Source organism: Salvelinus namaycush, chromosome 13 (assembly GCF_016432855.1).
Source record: "Salvelinus namaycush isolate Seneca chromosome 13, SaNama_1.0, whole genome shotgun sequence".
Classification (NCBI taxonomy): Eukaryota; Metazoa; Chordata; class Actinopteri; order Salmoniformes; family Salmonidae; genus Salvelinus; species Salvelinus namaycush.
In genome coordinates this window covers 38,124,985-38,147,552 of record NC_052319.1, presented here as the reverse complement: position 1 = coordinate 38,147,552, position 22,568 = coordinate 38,124,985, and the positions used below count along the sequence as shown (strand labels likewise).

At 44.9% G+C, this 22,568-nt stretch overlaps 1 protein-coding gene and 1 long non-coding RNA gene across 2 annotated transcripts in view; both read right to left on the bottom strand.

Moving 5' to 3' along the window:
- LOC120058126 (DDB1- and CUL4-associated factor 6-like) overlaps positions 1 to 22,568 on the bottom strand; it is a 65,504-nt gene that overhangs the window by 24,379 nt on the left and 18,557 nt on the right. Inside the window, exons 2-10 of the mRNA XM_039006599.1 lie at positions 22,236 to 22,297; positions 18,168 to 18,260; positions 16,768 to 16,953; positions 16,421 to 16,534; positions 15,863 to 15,998; positions 14,818 to 15,029; positions 12,585 to 12,678; positions 1,920 to 2,042; positions 1,393 to 1,722 (exon numbers count right to left, since the gene is read on the bottom strand). Of these exons, the coding sequence (XP_038862527.1) occupies positions 1,393 to 1,722; positions 1,920 to 2,042; positions 12,585 to 12,678; positions 14,818 to 15,029; positions 15,863 to 15,998; positions 16,421 to 16,534; positions 16,768 to 16,953; positions 18,168 to 18,260; positions 22,236 to 22,297 (1,350 nt within the window). The remainder of the gene's footprint in view (positions 1 to 1,392; positions 1,723 to 1,919; positions 2,043 to 12,584; positions 12,679 to 14,817; positions 15,030 to 15,862; positions 15,999 to 16,420; positions 16,535 to 16,767; positions 16,954 to 18,167; positions 18,261 to 22,235; positions 22,298 to 22,568) is intronic.
- On the bottom strand, positions 6,418 to 8,113 carry LOC120058512. Its single transcript, XR_005478020.1, has 2 exons — positions 7,378 to 8,113; positions 6,418 to 6,833 (listed from the first exon to the last, which is right to left on the bottom strand). It is a non-coding gene; the product is annotated as an uncharacterized LOC120058512 (long non-coding RNA).

The following is a 22,568-nucleotide window of genomic DNA, read 5'->3' as shown; positions in this document are numbered from 1 at the left end:
CCGCTGCAAGCGCCTACACACTAAACTTACCGGCAGCCGATGAGGGCCGTACTCTGACATAGAGGTGGATAGACGAGAAGGACAGAGAGACAGAGAGGTGGAGAGACGAGAGGGACAGAGAGGTGGAGAGACAAGAGGGACAGAGAGGTGGAGAGACGAGAGGGACAGAGGGGAGGAGGGACAGAGGGGTGGAGGGACAGAGAGACGACAGAGAGACGACAGGGACAGAGACGGAGAGACGACAGGGACAGAGACAGAGAGACGACAGGGACAGAGACAGAGAGACAACAGGGACAGAGACAGAGAGACAACAGGGACAGAGACAGAGACACGACAGGGACAGAGACAGAGACGACAGGGACAGGGACAGAGACACGACAGGGACAGGGACAGAGACGACAGGGACAGAGACACGACAGGGACAGAGACACGACAGGGACAGAGACAGAGACACGACAGGGACAGAGACAGAGACACGACAGGGACAGAGACAGAGACACGACAGGGACAGAGACAGAGACACGACAGGGACAGGGACAGAGACACGACAGGGACAGAGACAGAGACGACAGGGACAGGGACAGAGACGAGAGGGACAGAGAGACGACAGGGACAGAGAGACGACAGGGACAGAGAGACGACAGGGACAGAGAGACGACAGGGACAGAGAGGTGGAGAGACGAGAGGGACAGAGAGGTGGAGAGACGAGAAGGACAGAGAGGTGGAGAGACGAGAGGGACGAGGAAGAAGAGGAGGAGAGGCAATAAAGGAAAATAAAGGAGACAGTAGAAGGAGGGTAAGGCAGCTGCTTGAGTGGTACAGCTTCCACACACACTCCTATAGACTATACACACTCCCATAGTCTGCACACACTCCCATAGTCTGCACACACTCACACACACACACACACACACACACACACACACACACACACACACACACACACACACACACACACACACACACACACACACACACACACACACACACACACACACACACACACACACACACACACACACACACACACACGTGTTATGGTCTGCTAGTGGCAGTTTACTGTGAGTAGGGTTGGAAAGCGACCGGTAATTTACAAAAGTCAGAGGAATCTAGGTAATTAACAGAATATTTATGACAATCTAATCTAACTTTGGTAATTTATACTTGAACATTCTGGTAGTTTATTGGTAAACGTATAAAGTTTCCAGTAATATACACTCCCTTTAGAACTCTAACTGTAAATCACCTGTTGGCTCTCCTCAAATCAAATACGATGACAATTACTCGGCCCTCTTATGGGAAAAATTGCATCTTAGTGAACTGGAGAGCTAAAATGTCAGTTTTGATTTAAGTACTCAGTGTATGTGTGTGTTCTCTCTACGTGACTCTTACCGGACATTGCGGCCTCTGTGGTGGGTGTGGGTGTTGGCGTGGAGGTCACAGCAGTGTCTGCCTGACTCCTCTGCTCTGAATCTGGGGAGGAGGTGAGGGCGCATGAGGGAAGCACCGAGCCTTCCATGGATGAGGAGGTTGACGGAGGATGTGCTGTAACCGTTGACGATGACCCTGAGGAGGAAGTGGACTTGGAGAGGGGTACAGGTACAGGGTTGACGGCGGAGGCCTCCATTTCCACAGAGCCCTCTAGGGCTCTGGCTGCTTGTGGAGGGGGTATTGTAGGGAGTGTTGGGATGGTGGGGGCCCCCTCTATGCGAGGAAGAGTGCCTGGAGGAGATGCAGGAAATATGTGTTGTTATTTTTTTTTTCTGAAGCATGTCTTTTTATAAAGTTCTAATCTGTTGTATTGAATTGTATTTTTTGCCTTTCATAAACAAAACACTGGTGCAGCCCAAATAAATAAATAAGGTCTAATCATAGATCTGTGGCAACGGGCCAACCACTACCCTGTCCCAGTGTCTCACCTGTAGGGCGTGTCTGAGGGCGCGTGGTCCCCCGGCTGCCCTGGGCCTCGCTGGCCTCCTCAAACCAGCGGGACAACATGTCCGACATCCTCTGCATCAGCGACACGTTGGGACTCTGCTCTCCTGGGGGAGTGAAAGGTCAGAGACTGAGTTAGCATAAATGACACGACTGGCTGTCCTTTCTCAGCACAACATTCCATTGAAAACCCACAAAGTTACTGTTGCCCGCTTTACCATCTGTCTAGGGCAGGGGTCACCAACAGGTCGATTGCGAGCTACCAGTAGCTCACAGCCCACCTATGAGTAGCTCGCAAAACAATTCTGAAAGTACATGCAATTTTCCACGCATTCCACCGCAAACTGTCATAAACAAATCTCACAATTATCAGACACAGAAAGCTCCCAGCTACCATCTAATCAACTCAACATTATCCCACCCCTGGTTAACCACTATTGGCTTAAAAAGCCAAACCTAACACAATATCTGCTAATTATTTCCATCACTCTGTGTTTAGCCAGTTAATCATGTGGGTTAACAGAAATACTTCCCCCAAAACCCTCTTAATTAAATGTTTACTGCAAAGTAGGCTTACCTGGCAGAAGTAAGTATATCATTTGTATCTATTATTAGTTATTTGCAAACTTGCTATGAAATTTGAGCAGCATTGCTAAACTGGCACATTCCTCACTCACTAGATGCACAATTAAAAGGGGGAATTACACTCGAAAATCTAAATGCTAGTTTTCTTCCAGACCTAAAAAGATGTGTCTTCTGATGTGAAATAAAGGCGAATGGAAACACCAGCTAGCTAGAACGCCAGCTAACTGTAAATCAACATATTGGCATTGTTGCATCACTGACAGGAGAACATTTTGGAACTCTCAAAAACGTATTTTTTAAGTATTTTTTTTATTTTTACATTTATTTAACCTATATTTAACCAGGTAGGCTAGTTGAGAACAAGTTCTCATTTGCAACGGTGACCTGGCCAAGATAAAGCAAAGCAGTGTGACACAGACAACAACACAGAGTTACACATGGAGTAAACAATAAACAAGCCAATAACACAATAAACAAGTCAATGACAAAGTAGAAAAAATAAAGTCTATATACAGTGTGTGCAAAAGGCATGAGGAGGTAGGCAATAAATAGGCCATAGGAGCAAATAATTACAATTTAGCAGATTAACACTGGAGTGTTAAATGAGCAGATGATGATGTGCAAGTAGAGATACTGGTGTGCAAAAGAGCAGAAAAGTAAATAAAATAAAGACAGTATGGGGTGAGGTAGGTAGATTGGGTGGGCTATTTACAGATGGACTATGTACAGCTGCAGCGATCGGGTTAGCTGCTCAGAGAGTTGATGTTTAAAGTTGGTGAGGGAAATAAAAGTCTCCAACTTCAACGATTTTTGCAATTCGTTCCAGTCACTGGCAGCAGAGAACTGTAAGGAAAGGCGGCCAAATGAGGTGTTGGCTTTGGGGATGATCAGTGAGATATACCTGCTGGAACGTGTGCTACGGGTGAGTGTTGTTATCGTGACCAGTGAACTGAGATAAGGCGGAGCTATACCTAGCATAGACTTATAGATGACCTGGAGCCAGTGGGTCCATGTAGCGAGGGCAAGTTGGTCAGGATAATGTCTATGAGGGTTCCCATGTTTACGGATTTAGGGTTGTACCTGGTGGGTTCCTTGATGATTTGTGTGAGATTGAGGGTTTCTAGCTTAGATTTAAGGACTGCCGGGGTGTTAAGCATATCCCAGTTTAGGTCACCTAACAGAACGAACGCTGAAGCTAGATGGTGGGCGATCAATTCACAAATGGTGTCCAGTGCACAGCTGGGAGCGGAGGGGGGTCGATAGCAGGCGGCAACAGTGAGAGACTTATTTCTGGAGAGGTTAGCTAATAATGTTAGTTAGGGAGCCAATAAACCTACTGAAGCCGTTCATGTTTGAGACGATCGTTTTTATTTTATTTATTCAACCTTTAACTAGGCGAGCCGATCGTTGCCCCAGATCAAATAGTTCTCGTAGCAGTAACAACACAGATATGCCGCCTGAAACACCTCAGCTAGTGGATCGGCGTATGCAAACACAAACTAGTGTGAGTGGGGATGCTGCCAGATAATGTCTAGAGTATGAGTGTGTGTCATGTAAGAGATGGTGGTCGCTACAGCACAAAATCCCAGCGGATGGTGGCTGTATTACATCCAGTCAGAGGTTCCTGTCAGTCTGTCTGGATGGTGATGTATTACATCCAGAGGTTCCTGTCAGTCTGTCTGGATGGTGATGTATTACATCCAGAGGTTCCTGTCAGTCTGTCTGGATGGTGATGTATTACATCCAGTCAGAGGTTCCTGTCAGTCTGCCTGAATGGTGATGTATTTATTGGACGTGTCACTAATCGTTATGAAGGACTTCCTGGTAGAAGAGGTTATTTGACCAGTCAGCAGCCGATATGCCAGTTAAATAATTGGTGTAATTTTGCTTGATTATAAATTGTTTAAGGTTAACATCAGTAGTGGGTAGGAGCTCAATATATACAATCAGTATCCTTTAACGATGTTTATCGCCAGCACTGTTTGGCGCGTTGGTAACACATTCACCTTTTGATTAGACGACCGGAGTTCGAATCGCAGACAGCATCATGAAAACTCATTCTAACCAATAATGGAGCGTGCTCATTATAAATACATTGTGATTTGGTATCAGACTAACTTGTCTTATGATTTTGTTTGCAGAGCATACAGGCTGGCAGTTTATCGCCAGTTCACCCTATGGGCACAAGGGAGAACTGGACGAGGTGTACGGCGTCTCATCCCTGCGTGTGTCGTTTCTTCCATAACAGGCTGACTACACCGCTTGCGTCGCGCGTGTTGCAAAATACATTTCTAAATCTACATTATTCAATTATTGCGAGCTCGCCAACGAGCGTCTGCGTTGCCACGGGCTAAAATAGAAATCAGTTCTATTTCTGACGCAGATCGCACTGCAAGTCCTGCCTCTCCCATCTCCTCATTGGTTTATAGAAACAGATACCCACGTGCCATCTCATTAGTTAAACCCACGTGGGTGACTGAAAGACGAACGAGGCCAGTGGCGGTAATGCACCTAATTTATGATAGTTGCCAATCGCAATATAAAGTTAAGAGAAGAAAAAGCCTGGAAGGAGGCTTGATGACTAGAAACGATTCGGTTGACCGTTTTATTTGTGGATTAATTGGTGGAGTAGAGAACCTTGTGCATTTCAGGTAAAATAACTCAATGTTTATATCCCAGGACAAATTAGCTAGCAACAGCAAGCTAGCTAAATAGGACAAATTAGCTAGCAAGTGCAAGCTAGCTAGGTGCATTGCCATAAATATTTAATGCTTTTCGACCTGTCCCCAAATTAATATAATTGGTTCAGAGTTTGTTTTGATATTTTAACCTGCACGTCATGATCGCGTTTAGTGTGGGGGGACAAAATACATGTATGCATGATGGCGCATGCACGCAGCCGGTTTGGGTTCCATGTAAGGAGCGCAAAGGCATTGAATAATGGTTTTATTTTACCATTATTTAACTAGGCAAGTCAGTTAAGAACAAATTCTTATTTACAATGCCTGCCTACCCCAGCCAAACCAGACAACACTGGGTCAATTGTGCGCTGCCCTATGGGACTCCAAATCACGGCCTGTTGTGATACTGCCTGGAATCAAACCAGGGTCTGTAGTGACGCCTCTAGCACTGAGATGCAGTGCCTTTGACCGCAGCGTAAATCTAGCCTGGCCTAAGACATAGACCTAATGCCTGCGCATTATGTAAAAATAGTATTAGTTAGCTTGTCCACTATAACAACAGGTTCAAGCGTAACCAGATAAACTTGCTTTGAAGATAAAAACTACTTTCAGTGCGCACTAATCCCGTGTCCCTGTCACTAGAGTAGTGACTTCAAATAGCTTAGTCTGCCATCTATTGGAAAGGAATGGTAACTACACTGGGAAGCTAGTTGGCTGAGTCAAACAGACTTTAATAATATATGCCATTTAGCAGACGCCTTTATCCAAAGCGAACTGGGTACATAGTAGTGAAAACAGATCATAGAAAAGAGATCATAGAAAAGGATTACAATTTTGATATCATGGATGGTCAGTCCTTGCTTTTGAGAGTGTTTACATTTCTCCAGCCCCATCCCTCAGCTTTTTACCAAAAGAGAAGCAGGGAGACTTTGTTCCTACTGCTAATTGACACTTTAAAAAGTTAAAATGCAGATTAAATACACACCCAAATATGTTACAGATACTATAAAAATGTCCCATCACTCAGACATCCAGCACAGCAAACAATCCAATGTATTTACAAAAGCCCCTTTTAAAACATCAAAATAATTACCACAGTGGTTATAGAGGGTGCAACAGTTCAACGACTCAGAGCAAATGTCAGTTGGCTTTTCATAGCTAAGCATTCATAGGTTGAGAGAGAGTCGAAACAGCAGGACCGGGACAAGGTAGCACATCCAATTAAATTGTTATTTATTTATTCAAAATCAGTGGAAAAACAATTCCACTCAGATTCCCTTTATGGATGGGTGTATCTTTGAATTCGCTGTTGAAAGGCCTGCTCCTTCTCCATTTTCGGAACACCAGTCCGCTCCCCCAATGTGATCGATAGTATATCTCGGCTCGCACTGTGATCATTGTGATTCTGAGCTCTCAGGTTCATACAGTTATTGTCTTCACTGATCTCACTCTCCGTCAGCTCCATCTGTGGCATTTAGGGGCAGGACTCGGCTGTATACTGATGGTCGTGAGTGCAATTTAGCTGGGCCCCGAGCTCTTTAGTGATGGTCCCGTGGACCTCTTCTCCACCACAGCACAGGAACACTCTGGCACCCAGGGGTCAGTTTTGTATGCTGTACTAACTGTTCTTTCCTGTTGATAGAAAACAATTAAGGCTTCTATTAGACTATAGTTATATTCAAGAATCACTGCATAAACTAGCATTTGCATGTACCTCCTCTATTTCCTCCAGGATGAAAACATTTGCAAATAGTCTGGGTAGCCATTTGCTAGCTACCTGTCTTGTATATTGTCAACACACACACAGCAAATACAGGGACATGTATTTATTTTTCAGCAAACATTAGCTATGTCAACTTCAGTCTAGCTAAATGAGGTGGAGTTAACAAAACATTACAAAAACAAATCCGTCAACAAAATGTATTACAGTACTTGACTATCTGAGGTGGAAGCTACCTACAGTAACTAACGTTATCAGCGGTACACTGATAAACTGTGTTCCAATTTTAGTTGCAGTTTAACGTTAGTTGCTTGCAAATGATATTTGCCGTGAAGGTGTTACACAAAACACTTGAGACGCAATTAACATTAGCTAGTTATCTTCAACTAGAGTTGCAACAAAGTTGTCCAGTGACGTCTAACGCTAGCCTAGTCAGACATGCCTGGTTAACGTTACCTCTGGCTCCATTGCATCGCCTCCTCCGTTCAGTCGCTTTTGCTTGACTCCAAAGTCAGCGATGGTGATGATGGTCGGCCGGTAACCCCTACACCATAACCCTCAATTTCAAATGGAGGCGTGTAATAAATAATATCCTTAATTAACAGCGTTGAACTGTTAGAACCTGTTATAACTACTTAGAACCTGTTATAACTACTGCATTTCCCATTAGTCTCTACTCTTACCAGTGCTTTGTCTAACCATGAGGCCACAGCCTGAAATTGCAACAAATGTATCTGAGCATAAGATATGAACAAGCAGTCTGAAATGTGTGTGTGTGCTGGAAGTAACAGTTAGCTCAGATAAGAAGCTGGGAAGCTGTGGTTAGCCTTGAGCGAACAGTGGCCATTGTATACGGGTGCGAATAGCTCAGACAGTATTGCAGAAACTGTCTGACCTCAGTCTTTGGGGTGAGGGAGCGTAATCTACACAGCAACAGCGTCGGGACTTTCCTCAACCCTCATTGACCAGTCAGGAGCACAGACTACCGGAACCTACCTACGTCAAGACAATGTATAAAATGTAACTGCACACAATGTTTCGGGGCTCTCTTCAGATAGCTCCCTACGAGTTTGACGAACGAGTCCGTGCACGCTTTCCAAGATATCTTTACCTCTGAATAAACTGCCTTTATTATACCTTATCCACCTCGTCCTGTGTCTCAACTTGGTCTCCTGTCTCCAGTAACGTTTTATCAACAGGCGCAAGCAGAGGGCTTCGACGTAGGCTTATGACTCCTTTCCATTCGGAAACTCTCGGTTGCCTCATCGAAAGTGCCCTTCATCGCGAAGTCTGCCTCCGCTAAGTGCTGTCTGCAGGTCCTGCTAGCTCGAGCTGGGACGTCCTTCCTCTTCCGGACATGGAGCCACTTCTTCAAAAGTTGTGTCCTTGGGCAGCCGATGGTAGTTTACCGAGGAACATTTTTTGGGAGCCAATTCATACAGCCTGGCGCTATACAGTTCATGTTTGAATTACTACTTGTTGTTGCCATCTTCGTTGTCCGCACCTAACACGCTCTTCGAGTCACACTCCACGTACATACATGTTGTATTAGAAGTCAATACCACAGACAATTTGAGGATTCTTGCCAGTGACGCACTGGTCGTTACTATGGTAATATAAAATGGCGTCCCCATCGCTCAAATAAACCTCATCGGCGATCAAAATACTAAATATAGAGTTGTTTTTATGTTAAATGCACATGTTTAGTATTAGTGGATTGACTACATCTCTTTGCTTAGATTTACTTCCTAAAGCGTTTCCATTCCCCATTTTATGCCTTGACATGGACTCAGAACATCTAATGTCGTTGTTTTTCTATGAACAATTGTAATTTTGAGTGTGAAAAGCAAAATAAATCTAAAACCAGGAAAAAAAAAAAAAAAAGTTATTTAAGGACTCCCTTAGTTGTTTATTAACCATTATTTTAACAGGTATATTGACAGAAAACATTGCACTACTTTCTCTTGTACACTAAGGAGCCAGGTAAGAGGAGAAGAATGTGCTTAGTAGCTGGCAGCTGTTCATTCTTTTAAAGTAGCCCTCATGCTAGAAAAATGTTGGAGACTCCTGGTCTAGAGAATCCTTGTGTCACACCCCTGACAGTATGAACAGTGCTGCCTGGGCCAGATTGAGTTAATGATATCAGGCTATTGCTTGCCATATAGGTCCCTCAATAGCCAACAGCGGACTACCAATCCACTGCATCATCCAGACATTATAACTGCTGACCTGGTGGGGAAAAAGTTCCCTTCTCCTTATTCTACAATATCCTAACATCGATAAAGGTCTGTGATAGCAAGAGGCAGCTTCATCATAGTCTCAACTGGGCCCGGTATAAGCTGTGCGTCAGTGAGAGCTAAAGCTAACGAGATCCCTGTGGACAGAGATAGGCCCCGTTAGCAATGAGAGGCAGTGGCAGGGCTCTGTGGGAGAGATTAGAGCTGGAGGCGATGGAAAAGACTTAGAGAGTTATCCGGGTGTGTGTGTATATGTTAGATCCCTCACTTCCAAGGCAGTTATAGTCAATTAACTAATCACTGATCATAATCTTGATGTGATTGGCCTGACTGAAACATGGCATAAGCCTGATGAATTTACTGTGTTAAATGAGGCCTCACCTCCTGGTTACCATATCCCCCCGCGCATCCCGGGTGTTGCTAACATTTAAGATAGTAAATTTCAATTTACAAAACATAAAAAATAAAATGTCTTCTGAGCTTCTAGTCATGAAATCTATGCAATCACTTTTTATAGCTAATGTTTACAGGCCTCCTGGGCCATATACAGCGTTCCTCACTGAGTTCCCTGAATTCTTATCGGACCTTGTAGTCATAGCAGATAATATTCTAATTTTTGGTGACTTTAATATTCACATGGAAAAGTCCACAGACACACTCCAAAAGGCTTTCGGAGCCATCATCGACTCAGTGGGTTTTTTCCAACATGTCTCCGGAACTACTCACTGCCACAGTCATACTCTGGACCTAGTTTTGTCCCATGGAATAAATGTTGTGGATCTTAATGTTTTTCCTCATAATCTTGGACTATCGGACCAGCATTTTATTACGTTTGCAATCGTAACAAATAAGCTGCTCAGACCCCAACCAAGGAGCATCAAAAGTCGTGCTATAAATTCTCAGACAACCGAAAGATTCCTTGATGCCCTTCCAGACTTCCTCTGCCTACCCAAGGACGTCAGAGGACAAAAATCAGTTAACCACCTAACTGAGGAACTCAATTTAACCTTGCGCAATACCCTAGATGCAGTCGCACCCCTAAAAACTAAAAACATTTGTCATAAGAAACTAGCTCCCTGGTATACAGAAAATACCCGAGCTCTGAAGCCAGCTTCCAGAAAATTGGAACGGAAATGGCGCCACACCAAACTGGAAGTCTTCCGACTAGCTTGGAAAGACAGTACCGTGCAGTATCGAAGAGCCCTTACTGCTGCTCGATCATCCTATTTTTCCAACTTAATTGAGGAAAATAAGAACAATCCCCCCCAAAAATTTGATACTGTCGCAAAGCTAACTAAAAAGAACCATTCCCCAAGAGAGGATGGCTTTCACTTCAGCAGTAATAAATTCATGAACTTCTTTGAGGAAAAAATCATGATCAAAGCAAATTACGGACTCCTCTTTAAATCTGCATATTCCTCCAAAGCTCAGTTGTCCTGAGTCTGCACAACTCTGCCAGAACCTAGGATCAAGGGAGACACTCAAGTGTTTTAGTACTATATCTCTTGACACAATGATGAAAATAATCATGGCCTCTAAACCTTCAAGCTGCATACTGGACCCTATTCCAACTAAACTACTGAAAGAGCTGCTTCCTTTGCTTGGCCATCCTATGTTGAACATAATAAATGGCTCTCCATCCACCGGATGTGTACCAAACTCACTAAAACTGGCAGTAATAAAGCCTCTCTTGAAAAAGCCAAACCTTGACCCAGAAAATATAAAAAACTATTGGCCTATATCGAATCTCCCATTCCTCTCAAAAAATTTTTTAAAAGCTATTGCGCAGCAACTCACTGCCTTCCTGAAGACAAACAATGTATAAGAAATGCTTCAGTCTGGTTTTAGACCCCATCATAGCACTGAGACTGCACTTGTGAAGGTGGTAAATGACCTGGTAAATGTACGCTACGGTCACAAGACGCAGGCTTCCTACTTGTCCCTAGAATTTCTAAGCAAACAGCTGGAGACAGGGCTTTCTCCTATAAAGCTCAATTTTATGGAATAGTCTGCCTACCCATGTGAGAGACGCAGACTCGGTCTCAACCTTTAAGTCTTTATTGAAGACTCATCTCTTCAGTAGGTCCTATGATTGAGTGTAGTCTGGCCCAGGAGTGTGAAGGTGAACGGAAAGGCACTGGAGCAACGAACCGCCCTTGCTGTCTCTGCCTGGCCGGTTCCCCTCTCTCCACTGGGATTCTCTGCCTCTAACCCTATTACAGGGGCTGAGTCACTGGTTTACTGGTGCTCTTCCATGCCGTCCCTAGGAGGGGTGAGTCACTTAAGTGAGTTGAGTCACTGACGTGGTCTTCCTGTCTGGGTTGGCGCCCCCCCTTGGGTTGTGCCGTGGCAGAGATCTTTGAGGGTTATACTCGGCCTTGTCTCAGAATGTTAAGTTGGTGGTTGAAGATATCCCTCTAGTGGTGTTGGGGCTGTGCTTTGGCAAAGTGGGCGGGGTTATATCCTGCCTGTTTGGCCCTGTCCGGGGGTATCATCGGATGAGGCCATAGTGTCTCCTGACCCCTCCTGTCTCAGCCTCCAGTATTAATGCTGCAATAGTTTGTGTCGGGGGGCTAGGGTCAGTCTGTTATATCTGGAGTATTTCTCCTGTCTTATCCGGTGTCCTGTGTGAATTTAAGTATGCTCTCTCTTATTCTCTCTTTCTTTCTCTCTCTCTGAAGACCTGAGCCCTAGGACCATGCCTCAGGACTACCTGGCATGATGACTCCTTGCTGTCCCCAGTCCACCTGGCTGTGCTGCTGCTCCAGTTTCAACTGTTCTGCCTGCGGCTATGGAACCCTGACCTGTTCACCAGACGTGCTACCTGTCCCAGACCTGCTGTTTTCAACTCTCTAGAGACAGCAGGAGCGGTAGAGATACTCTCAATGATCAGCTATGATAAGCCAACTGACATTTACTCCTGAGGTGCTGACTTGTTGCACCCTCGACAACTACTGTGATTATTATTATTTGACCATGCTGGTCATTTATGAACATTTGAACATCTTGGCCATGTTCTGTTATAATCTCCACCCGGCACAGCCAGAAGAGGACTGACCACCCCTCATAGCCTGGTTCCTCTCTAGGTTTCTTCCTAGGTTTTGGCCTTTCTAGGGAGTTTTTCCTAGCCACCGTGCTTCTACACCTGCATTGCTTGCTGTTTGGGGTTTTAGGCTGAGTTTCTGTACAGCACTTTGAGATAACAGCTGATCTAATAAGGGCTATATAAATAAATTTGATTTGATATATAGGTGTGTGTGAATAAGACAAAGCATGAGTGTGAGAGAGAGTTATTGTTTTTTTTTACCAATAAAGCCTAATGGAATTGAAATTTGGAAGGAGAGGGAGAGACAGGAGGCAATACAGAAGAAAGGGAATAAGAGAGAAAATGTATGTGTGTGTGTGTGAGATTCTGTGTACTCTTACCGTCCCGCTCTCGCTCGCTCTCAGGACGAGCTCGTGGACCGGTGTCAGACCAGTCACCTCGTAAACGAAGACGCTTCACTGGGGGTTGCCGCAGCTGTGGACACACACACAAAACATTAAAAAAACAGGCTGTCAAGTCTAAGCACAGTTAAAAATAGCATGCAAAACATGGCACAGTCCCTGTCCTATTTAGTACCCCTCCACACACTCCTCTCTCTGCACTACAGTCCCTGTTACTGTCCTATTTAGTACCCCTCCACACACACCCCTCTCTGCACTACACACTTTCCTCTGGCCATCTCCAACACACAGGACAACAGGCTTAGATCCAGGGAACTGGTCACCCAACACAGGTGCCTCTGCTCCTCCCCTGGGCACAGAACGAGAGGGGGACAGCCAGCTTCAGTGGAGAAAGAGAGATTTAGAACGTGGAAGAGAATGAGAACAACTTCCACTGAGACCAGAGACAGAGAATGACAACTGCATAGAGAGAGAGACAGAGGTGGGGCAGCTAAGGAGAGAGAGAACAAGAAAGGTGAGATGATGAGAGGGCTGAAGGGGGGAGAAAGCGAACCCGAGCTCAAGTAGGGTCGCAGGAGTAACAAGATGATGGGTAAAGGAGGAAGAGAAAGGGGTGAGAGCGATGGAGGGCCCAGAAGAGAGAGAGAGAAAGAGGAGAGGCAAACTCCTTGGCAGGCCCTACAGTCCCCGTCCTGGTCTATTTTGGTGGGGTGGTTGACGGAATATTGCCTGCGCCAGGCACTGTATTTGGAAAGGCATGTGGGAGCAGAGCTGGGTGAAACCAGACACAGCTGAACACACTATCCGACCGTGATCCAGCACATTTCTTACACCCCCCCCCCCCCCACACACACCTTCCTCTCTGCTGGCATTTAGTGTGTGTGTCCCCCTTCCCTTTGCCCTCACCCCCCTTCTCTCCATTAAATTGAATTATCCTGCTCAAACGTTCTTCCTCCTTCTCTTCCTCGCTCCTCCCCCTGACCTCTCAGGGTCATTGGGTCGTCTCAGTGCACCACCAGCAGCCACCACACAACACATTAACAGGAGATGCCCTGAGAGCACTTCCACCACACAACACATTAACAGGAGATGCCCTGAGAGCACTTTAGTTGTGAGAGCTGCTCCACACAAAGCCAGCTCTGTCTGTTTACAATCAACATCCCATTGGCTTGAGAGTGCAGGAGTAGCTTACATTAGAGACCTGCAGTATGTCTGACTAGCCATGTGTTTGTTTCTGCTCCTAGCAAAGTCCCATATGGACAACAAACATGGTACCGTGATAAAATCCCACAATCACTCATGTAATGGACCATTAATGTTTTTAATACAGATTCATTCCTATGAAGACTAAATGGCTCACTTAAGCCAAATTAAGTCGGTTAAGAGGGTCTCTCATGGATACAACATGCGCAGTTTGAGCTCACAGAGATATAATTTGAGCTACTCCAGGAAGTGAAGTTGCAGGATAGATCAGTGCTGCCCCCTTCTCATTGAGGAACTAATTTGAAGGCCGACCAGAATATTGCAGGCTGCCACTATCAACTAAATGATCCTTATAACTTATTGTGTGCGATAAATCGGTTAAAATACATACATCTGGTGTATTAGAAGCAATTATTAGTACCATGATTGTCTTCGAAACATTGTTTCATTTACGCCAAGATTGACCACGAAGACCGCCATTCACTATAATGGGGAGGTCCTGTTTTTTGCAAAAAATGCCTGAGTACCGCGGTTGGCCTTGAACTTCCGTGGCTTCAATGAGAGGGGGCAGTCATTCTCGCCTGGTATACACAGACTTTCACAGAGGGGCATACACAGTGCACACACACACGTATCCTAGCCTGACTGCGTGTGCAGTAGTCTTTTCCCTGTGCTCCCCTGAGGCCTGTTCTCACTGCAGCACCGTGTGGATCTCTGTGTGGCTCTGTGACCAGCACTCACCCTGCCTGCCTGCCGTTTCATTGTACCGCATCACAGATGGTACCCAACAGTAACAGACTCAACCAGCTATACTCACCCCCGACACTGCAAGTATGCACAATGACAAGGATAATTTATGATATGCACACAACAGTGTGGTTATACAAGATAAATATTTTGTTTATGGAGAACTGTCCAAACCAAATTCCTCAATTCCGTTTGCATAGAGAAGTAATACACCTCATATTTAGCTCTAATCACAATGGCGGCGCCTCCGCCGCCCTCTCACCTCCTCCCTCCTCTCCTCGGACGGACCCTTCAGCTCTCGGGCCTGGTCATTATTGGGGTCAAACAGGTAGACGTAGTCTGAAGAGTAGCTGACCAGCACCTCCTGTCCGTCCCCGCTGTAGCAGAGCGAAGTCACACGACACGACTTGTTGGACAGGTGTGCCGGAACGAAGCGCACACACATGCCCGTCGTTCCACGGCCCATGTAGTTCCCTGGGGGGGGGAGTTTAGTGAGACAGTCAAAGGCAAGCAATGGGGAATGACATAGGGCAGAGTTGAGTGAGTAGTAGTAGTAAGTCATTAATAGCGTAACTCAAAATTCACTTGTTTGATCAAGTTGGCTCCAGACTCTGATCCAAGGTCAGTTGTGCATTTCTCTTTCCGAAGGGTTAAGGCTTTAGTAGGACGAATTGATCCTGGAATGTGTTTCTAAACACTTTAACTATAATGTGGATGCTACCATGATTACGGATAGTCCTGAATGAATCGTCAATAGTGATGAGTGAGAAAGTTCGAGACGCACAAAAATCATACCCCCATGACATGCTAACCTCTCAACATTACAATAACAGGGGAGGTTAGCATTTCTGTGGGGGATGATAATTATGAGTCTAACTTTCTCACTCATCATTATTGACGCTACATTCAGGACTATCTATAATCATGGTAGCATCCACAATATATGTAGAAGCATTTGAAAACATATTCTATTTTTATTTACAATAAAAGTGACTCCAAAATGACACTATATTATTTACCATTCATTTCTATTGGGCACTACCTTTGTTCCCCTAAAATGTAGGGACTATGTACAAGATTTCTAAACGTTCACCCGATATGGATGAAAATACCCTCAAATGAAAGCACGTTAACCTCATAGTCATTGTATAATTTCAAATCCAAAGTGCTGGAGTACAGAGCCAAAACAAACAAAATGTGGCAGTGTCCCAATACTTATAGAGCTCACTGTATCTACTGATCGAAATTCAGACAACAGAGACAGACAGACCGGGAGAGCTACATGAGAGGACAGAGATGGTTGTTACCCGTAGCCCTGGTGCCCAGCATGCGTCTGTCATAGATGCGTACGGAGCTGTCGGAGCAGCCCACCGCCAGGTAATAGGGCACCAGCGGACTGATGGAGATAGACGTCGCCGCCCGCCGACAGTTGATCAGGATGTCCTGGTGAGAGGAAGAGACAGTAAACAACACCACCACCACCACGGGATAAAAATCAGGAAAACTGGAAAAGGGTGTGATATATGATTTAAAAACAATATAAAATAAGCAGAATTATTTTTATTTAACCTTTATTTAACTAGGCAAGTCAGTTAAGTACAAATTCTTATTTACAATGACGGCCTACCACGGCCAAACCCTAACCCGGACGACGCTGGGCCAATTGTATTGTGCGCCGCCCTACGGGACTCCCAATCACGGACGGTTGTGATACAGAATATGCCGGCATTAAAACACAGGTCAAATAATAGATCAAAAGTCAGAGAAAAGTCTTGATTGTTGTTCTTTGTTTGATGGTTTTATGTTCAAAATCAATACAAAATTTAGATCTAGAAAAAGAAAGATTTTCTTCCCTCCTTCCTTACATCTTTGCAGTCCTCTTTAGTACAGCTGGTCTTTGTGCGCAGGTCAAACCAGCGCACGGTGCCGTCCTCCCCACACGACAGGAACGTATAGGGGTCGTTGGGTACTGTCATAATCTAAAAGGAGAACAGGAGGAGGAGAGTGCAGCAAGAGGTGAAGGGAAAGAGGGAGGTGGCAGAGGACAGGAGAAGGAAATGAAAAAGGGAGGGAGAAGGTGAAAAAGGAAAATGTGAAGATTTTTTTTTTACATTTGGGTAGCTCCCTAAACCTATTTTCAAATCAGCCACACACAAAAAACGAGTTCCAACATCCTCGTGCAAACAAGTTGAGAAACTCTTGTGTACAGTACCTCGTAGGCTGTTCCGTAGTGGCAGGTGAACTGGCACTGCCTGTTGATGTCGGGGCTCTTCTCTGTGTGGGTGTAGTAGATGATACCATCCCCAGAGCACGAGATGATCTGCTGGTCACTGGTCTGAGGCATGAACTTAGCACTGAAGATGTTCGCCCGGTGACCCGACCGTATGGTTGCCTTAACCTGAGGAGAGTTCCAGAGAGTAGTGTGTGTAGCGAGTTGCATTGGTGTGTATGTATGTGTTCGGTTCTATAGGTGTGTGTCTCCCTCTCTTGGTATCCTCTTCATCTGCCTTGAAGACTCCTGGGATGAGTTGCTCCCTCTTCTGACTAAAAGGGAAACCTTGGTTCTACTCTCCCATGCTTCGTCAAATTACGTCAACTCAAATCACCAAAAAACATTCTGGTCAGTTGAACTGTGTCCAACTTTTTTTACCAGGTAAGTTGACAGAGCATATTCTCATTTACGGCAACGACCTGTGGAATAGTTACAGGGGATTGGAGATCAATGAGTCAATTAGAAGCTGGGGATGATGAGGTGGCCGTGATGGTATGAGGGCCAGATTAGGAATTTAGCCAAGACACCAGGGTTAACTCCACTACTCTTACGATGTGCCATGGGATCTTTACTGACCACAGAGAGTCAGGAGACCTGTTTAACGTCCCACCCGAAAGACTGCACCCTACACAGGGCAATGTCCCCAATCACTCCCCTGAAATAGTGTCCTGCTGGCTCTCCAGCACCACTTACAGCAGCATCTGGTCTTCCATCTTGGACCAACCCTTCTTAGCTTCAGAGGCAAGCCAGCAGTGGAATGCAGGGTGGTGCTGCTGACTGAGATGCTTATCAAAAGTAAATTATTGGACAAGATTGTAAAATAGAAGAGGGTATACATGATGCATAGCCGGGCACTGAAAAAAATTCTACGAGAATCCAAAGCACCCAATTGACCAAGGTCATGTTCCACATCAACACAAGAGAACGAGAGGTTGGATCAGCAATTGTTCATTTTCAGAATCTCTCAACAGTCAATTTCTTTGACTGTTGATTAAGCTGATGGGAGGTTTATAGACGTCTACTCACTGTCAGTTTTTTTCTCTGTCCGTCTTTATCGGCGATAAAGATCTTTCAGTAGGTAAGTTCTCCTCCATATAATGAGCACTATCTACACATCCAATCCATTATAATTTCACCCCAGGTAGACCATGCAACTGTGTAATAAAAACAGGATGTTGGTGATGTAAGGTCATATGTTTGAATGAATAATCTGTTTTGTGTTTCCAACCTAACCTGAACACTTTTCTTCATCTATTTTTTTTTTAACCTGCACTGTTTTATTATCACATCTTTTTAAACAAAAATCATCTTTTTAAACTAAAATCTGACTAACACCTTACCTTTCTGTTGTATGGGTTTGTGATGACCAGGTTGGTATCGTCCGACCCTGACAAGATGTACTCCCCGGTATCGTTCCAGGATATAGTATTGACCTGATTGGGACAAAATACAGTGTGAGTTCACGCTTGGCCTCAGCACATAATAATAATACTGAAAACAGCTTTTTGTCTACAACTGTGGAATTCCTAACCCAATCTAAGGTATAACATCAAAGCGTCATCGTCCCTCGGTCAAATAGAAACCAGGTGAAAGTTCACCAAATGAGAAACAAACTATTCTGAACAAAAACATAAAACGCAACATTTAAAGTGTTGGTCCCATGTTTCATGAGCTGAAATAAAAGATACCAGAAATTTTCCATATGCACAAAAAGCTTCTTTCTTGCAGAGTTTTGCACAAATTTGTTTATATCCCTGTTAGTGAGCATTTCTCCTTTGCCAAGATAATCCACCCACCTGACAGGTGTGGCATATCAAGAAGCTGATTAAACAGCTTGATCATGGGGACAAAAGGCCACTTTAAAATGTGAAGTTTTGTCAAACAACACAATGCCACCGATGTCTCAAGTTGAGGGAGTGTGCAATTGGCATGCTGACTGCAGGAATGTCCCCCAGAGCTGTTGCCAGTGAATTTAATGTTCATTTCTCTACCATAAGCCGCCTCCAACTTCGTTTTAGCGAATTTGGCAGTACGTCCAAACTTTCCTCACAAACGCAGACGCCGTGTAACCACGCCAGCCCAGGACCTCCACATCCGGCTTCTTCACATGCGGGATCATCTGAGACCAGCCACCCGGACAGCTGATGAAACTGTGGGTTTGCACTACCGAATAATTTCTCCACAAACTGTCAGAAACCTTCTCAGGGAAGCTCATCTGCGTGCTCGTCGTCCTCAACAGGGTCTTGACATGACTGCAGTTCGGCGTCGTAACCAACATCAGTGGGAAAATGCTCACCTTTGATGGCCACAGCCACATTGGAAAAGTGTGCTCGTCACAGATGAATCCCGGTTTCAACTGTACCGGGCAGATGGCAGATGTGGGCGAGCGGTTTGCTGATATAAACGTTGTGAACAGAGTGCCTCAAGGTGGCAGTGCGGTTATGGTGTGGGCAAGCAAAAGCTATGGATAATGAACACAATTGCATTTTAAATCGATGGCAATTTGAATGCACAGAGATACTGTGACGAGATCCTGAGGCCCATTGTCGTGCCATTCATCCACCGCCATCACCTCATGTTACAGCATGATAATGCACGGCCCCATGTCGCAAGGAAGCCTGCATACTGACCAGACATGTCACCCATTGAGCCTGTTTGGGATGCTCTGGATCGACGTGTACGACAGCATGTTCCAGTTCCCGCCAATATCCAGCAACTTCGCACAAGCATTGAAGAGGTGTAGGAAAACATTCCACAGGCCACAATCAACAGCCTGATCAGCTCTATGTGAAGGAGATGTGACGTGCTGCATGAGGCAAATGGTAGTCACAACAGATAGTGACTGGTTTTCTGATCCACGCCCCTACTTTTTTGAAGGTATCTGTGACCAGTCATGTGCAATCCATACATTAGGGTCTAGTGAATTGATTTCAATTGACTGATTTCCCTATATGAACCGTAACTCAGAAAAATCTTTGAAATTGTTGCATGTTGAGTTTATATTTTTGTTTAGTGTATAATGGAACATTCTATATCTGCAACACAGAGCACACATTTCGTGCCTTCTCTAGGCACCGTGTCTTCGCGACCATAGATCAATAATTCATTAAGTTCTCCAGCAGAGTTTAATACACTCTCCTCCCTCTATTTCTAGGGCGAGTCCCATCAGTGTGCAACAAGGTTGGTCACACAATCCCTCTTCATTGCCAAACCCAACTGGACCCCTCCTCCCCCTCCACCCCCCACCTCACCATTCCCAAATAGTCTTTCTGGGTGATTTAATCTCCATTTCATCCCCGGTCATTATTTACTGTCCTTCCCTCGTCGAGCAGCTTTAAAAAACACTGTAAACGTTATTGCATTTTTCACAGAACGGCTGTCATTTCAAAGAAACTGCTCGCGACACTTTCTGAGAAAATACACGAGCTTAATAAGAGTGGTCTGTTACATGCTAAAAGAACACACGTGCTGTAATTAGAGCTATGCTAGATGGTTAATATTAGAAATAGACAGACACAAAAGGGGAGGTCACTAAATGTGGGGCATGATATCATGCATGCATTGGAAACAGACAAATTATAGGTTACTGATAAAGAAAGCTGAAGTCTCTCCCAAGGGGGAGTCACCACTCTGCTAACACTGTGTTTCAGTAGTTGCCAGGACAACACAGGCATGCTAGGAAAGGCAACACTGCTGTTCACCTGTATCCCCTTAGAAAAGGACAACCTTTCATGTTTCAGAAAAGTATTGTAAAAATGTAGGCCTAGATTGTGTAATAAATATGCTATACACTGAAAAAAACCTGTCGCGTTAATATCATTGGTAGTATCATATTTTTATCTTGAATATTCAATATCTTCAGGCCTAACATTGTGGTAAGTGGAGGTTGTTGCTAACATGAAACTGAGGAAATCATTATCATCACTATGACCACAACCACCATCTTTTCTGTTCAAGCAGACTGTAGCTTGACCCGAATACTGACCTATCCCATCACCTGCAGCACTCATTCAGCCCGTTGTGTTGTATACTGATCCTACTTGATAGCACTCTGTAGGAATACTGTGTGTCTGTGTCTAGGTCAGAGTCCTTATGCCACCCAGACCACTCAGTGAGCCCCTGGCTGACCAGGTCCCCCACCCCCAGCCTCAACTCAACCTGACACAACCTGGCCCTTCAGAGTCAGACTAGCCTTATTCTGAATAAGTCTGAAACCAAACTCTACAGTAGCTTTTTCCCTTAGCCCCAAGCCTCTGGACTTGTGTTGCAGATCTATAGAAAGTGGATAGAAGTGCGCAGAAAGATGTCACAAGCTTCCCCTAAATCCAGGTCTGAATATGCCTACAGCAAGGAGGAGGAACAAGGGGAAAGGGGCTGTTTAAGAACTGGGTATTTTAGTCAAGTGTAATAACAGCCTAAATGACAATACATGATGTATTATGCTACTACTTTGATCCAGTACTGTACAGTAATGTTACCTACAGAGTAGATCAAGCCTACATGTAATCTCTTCCAACATCTCCTGCAATAGAGGTCATGCTGGGATTTGGGGAACTGAAAAGTGATGGCCACCAGCATTAACGCAACATCATGTCACTCGTAATAGCCTAATAGGCGTTGTGAGTCAGAATGGCACCAGTAACACATGTTGGAGGGCAATTCTTCCTCGATCACTTCCTGTTGATGGAAGACAGGGGTTGACAACTCAAGTGGCTTCAGGTATCCAAGATGAGACAGACAGGTCCTCACGGAGACAGAGAGTGGATGGTGATTCAGTAAGTGGATAGACATAAAAAAAATTAAATGGCTTTCTTACGTCTCCTTTGCATCCTTCATATGCACTGATAAGGACTTGGTAGGTGGGAGCGATGACAAACTCTTCCAAGCTACTGGTCTGAGAGAATACGCAATTTGACAGAACTCGCTCGGACGATTATCTGAATGTAGCCTACAAGCAGGGAATGTGGCAGGAAGTTGTACGAGGGGATTCCATACAGAAGAAGACATTTTGTTTGTACTATACAGAAGTTTTGTCAATCCTTTATCGTTTCTCTCTTTATTTTCCTCCAACCAACTGAACAGACAGGACGAGAAGGACAGAATCCTTGACCCAAACCAGCATCAGGCAGTTTAAAGTTGTTGTGCAGTGGTAGAAGGAGTGACTGGCAGGGTGTAACAGTGTGACAGGGCGTGTGACTGGCCGTATGGCTGCCTCAGGTTTCACAGAGTATGAGCAGTCTGGCCAGAGCTCAACACTCACACTGAGCTCTGCTTTCTGTCTGTCTGACACAGGGTTTCACACACTGACCGACAGAGTGGGGAGGGTGACATGCTCTAAAGATGCAAGGAGGGACAGTTATGGGCACAGAGTACACCACAGCCACACACGGTGGGTAACGCATACTCACACAGCCATCGTGAACATTGAGTGTCGCTTCGAGTTTCAGTCGCTGGACAAATTCTCTTCTCCCTGTGCAGAAACAGAAGAAACACCTTATTAGCAAGTCACAATTGTTACCACGATATGTTACTTTCATACATCATTGGACTACTTCAGTCAGCATTCAATCTTATTGATGAAATTCAAGTCAACAACAAGGGCATCATCAACTAGGGTAAATTACATAGAAATGGCCAAACATACCATGGAGTTCCTATTAAATTGATAGAGGGGTTATGTCATTAACCCTCAAAGTTCAGTAAGGAGGCGAAAATGGCAGCCATCTTGGTCAGGGAGAAAT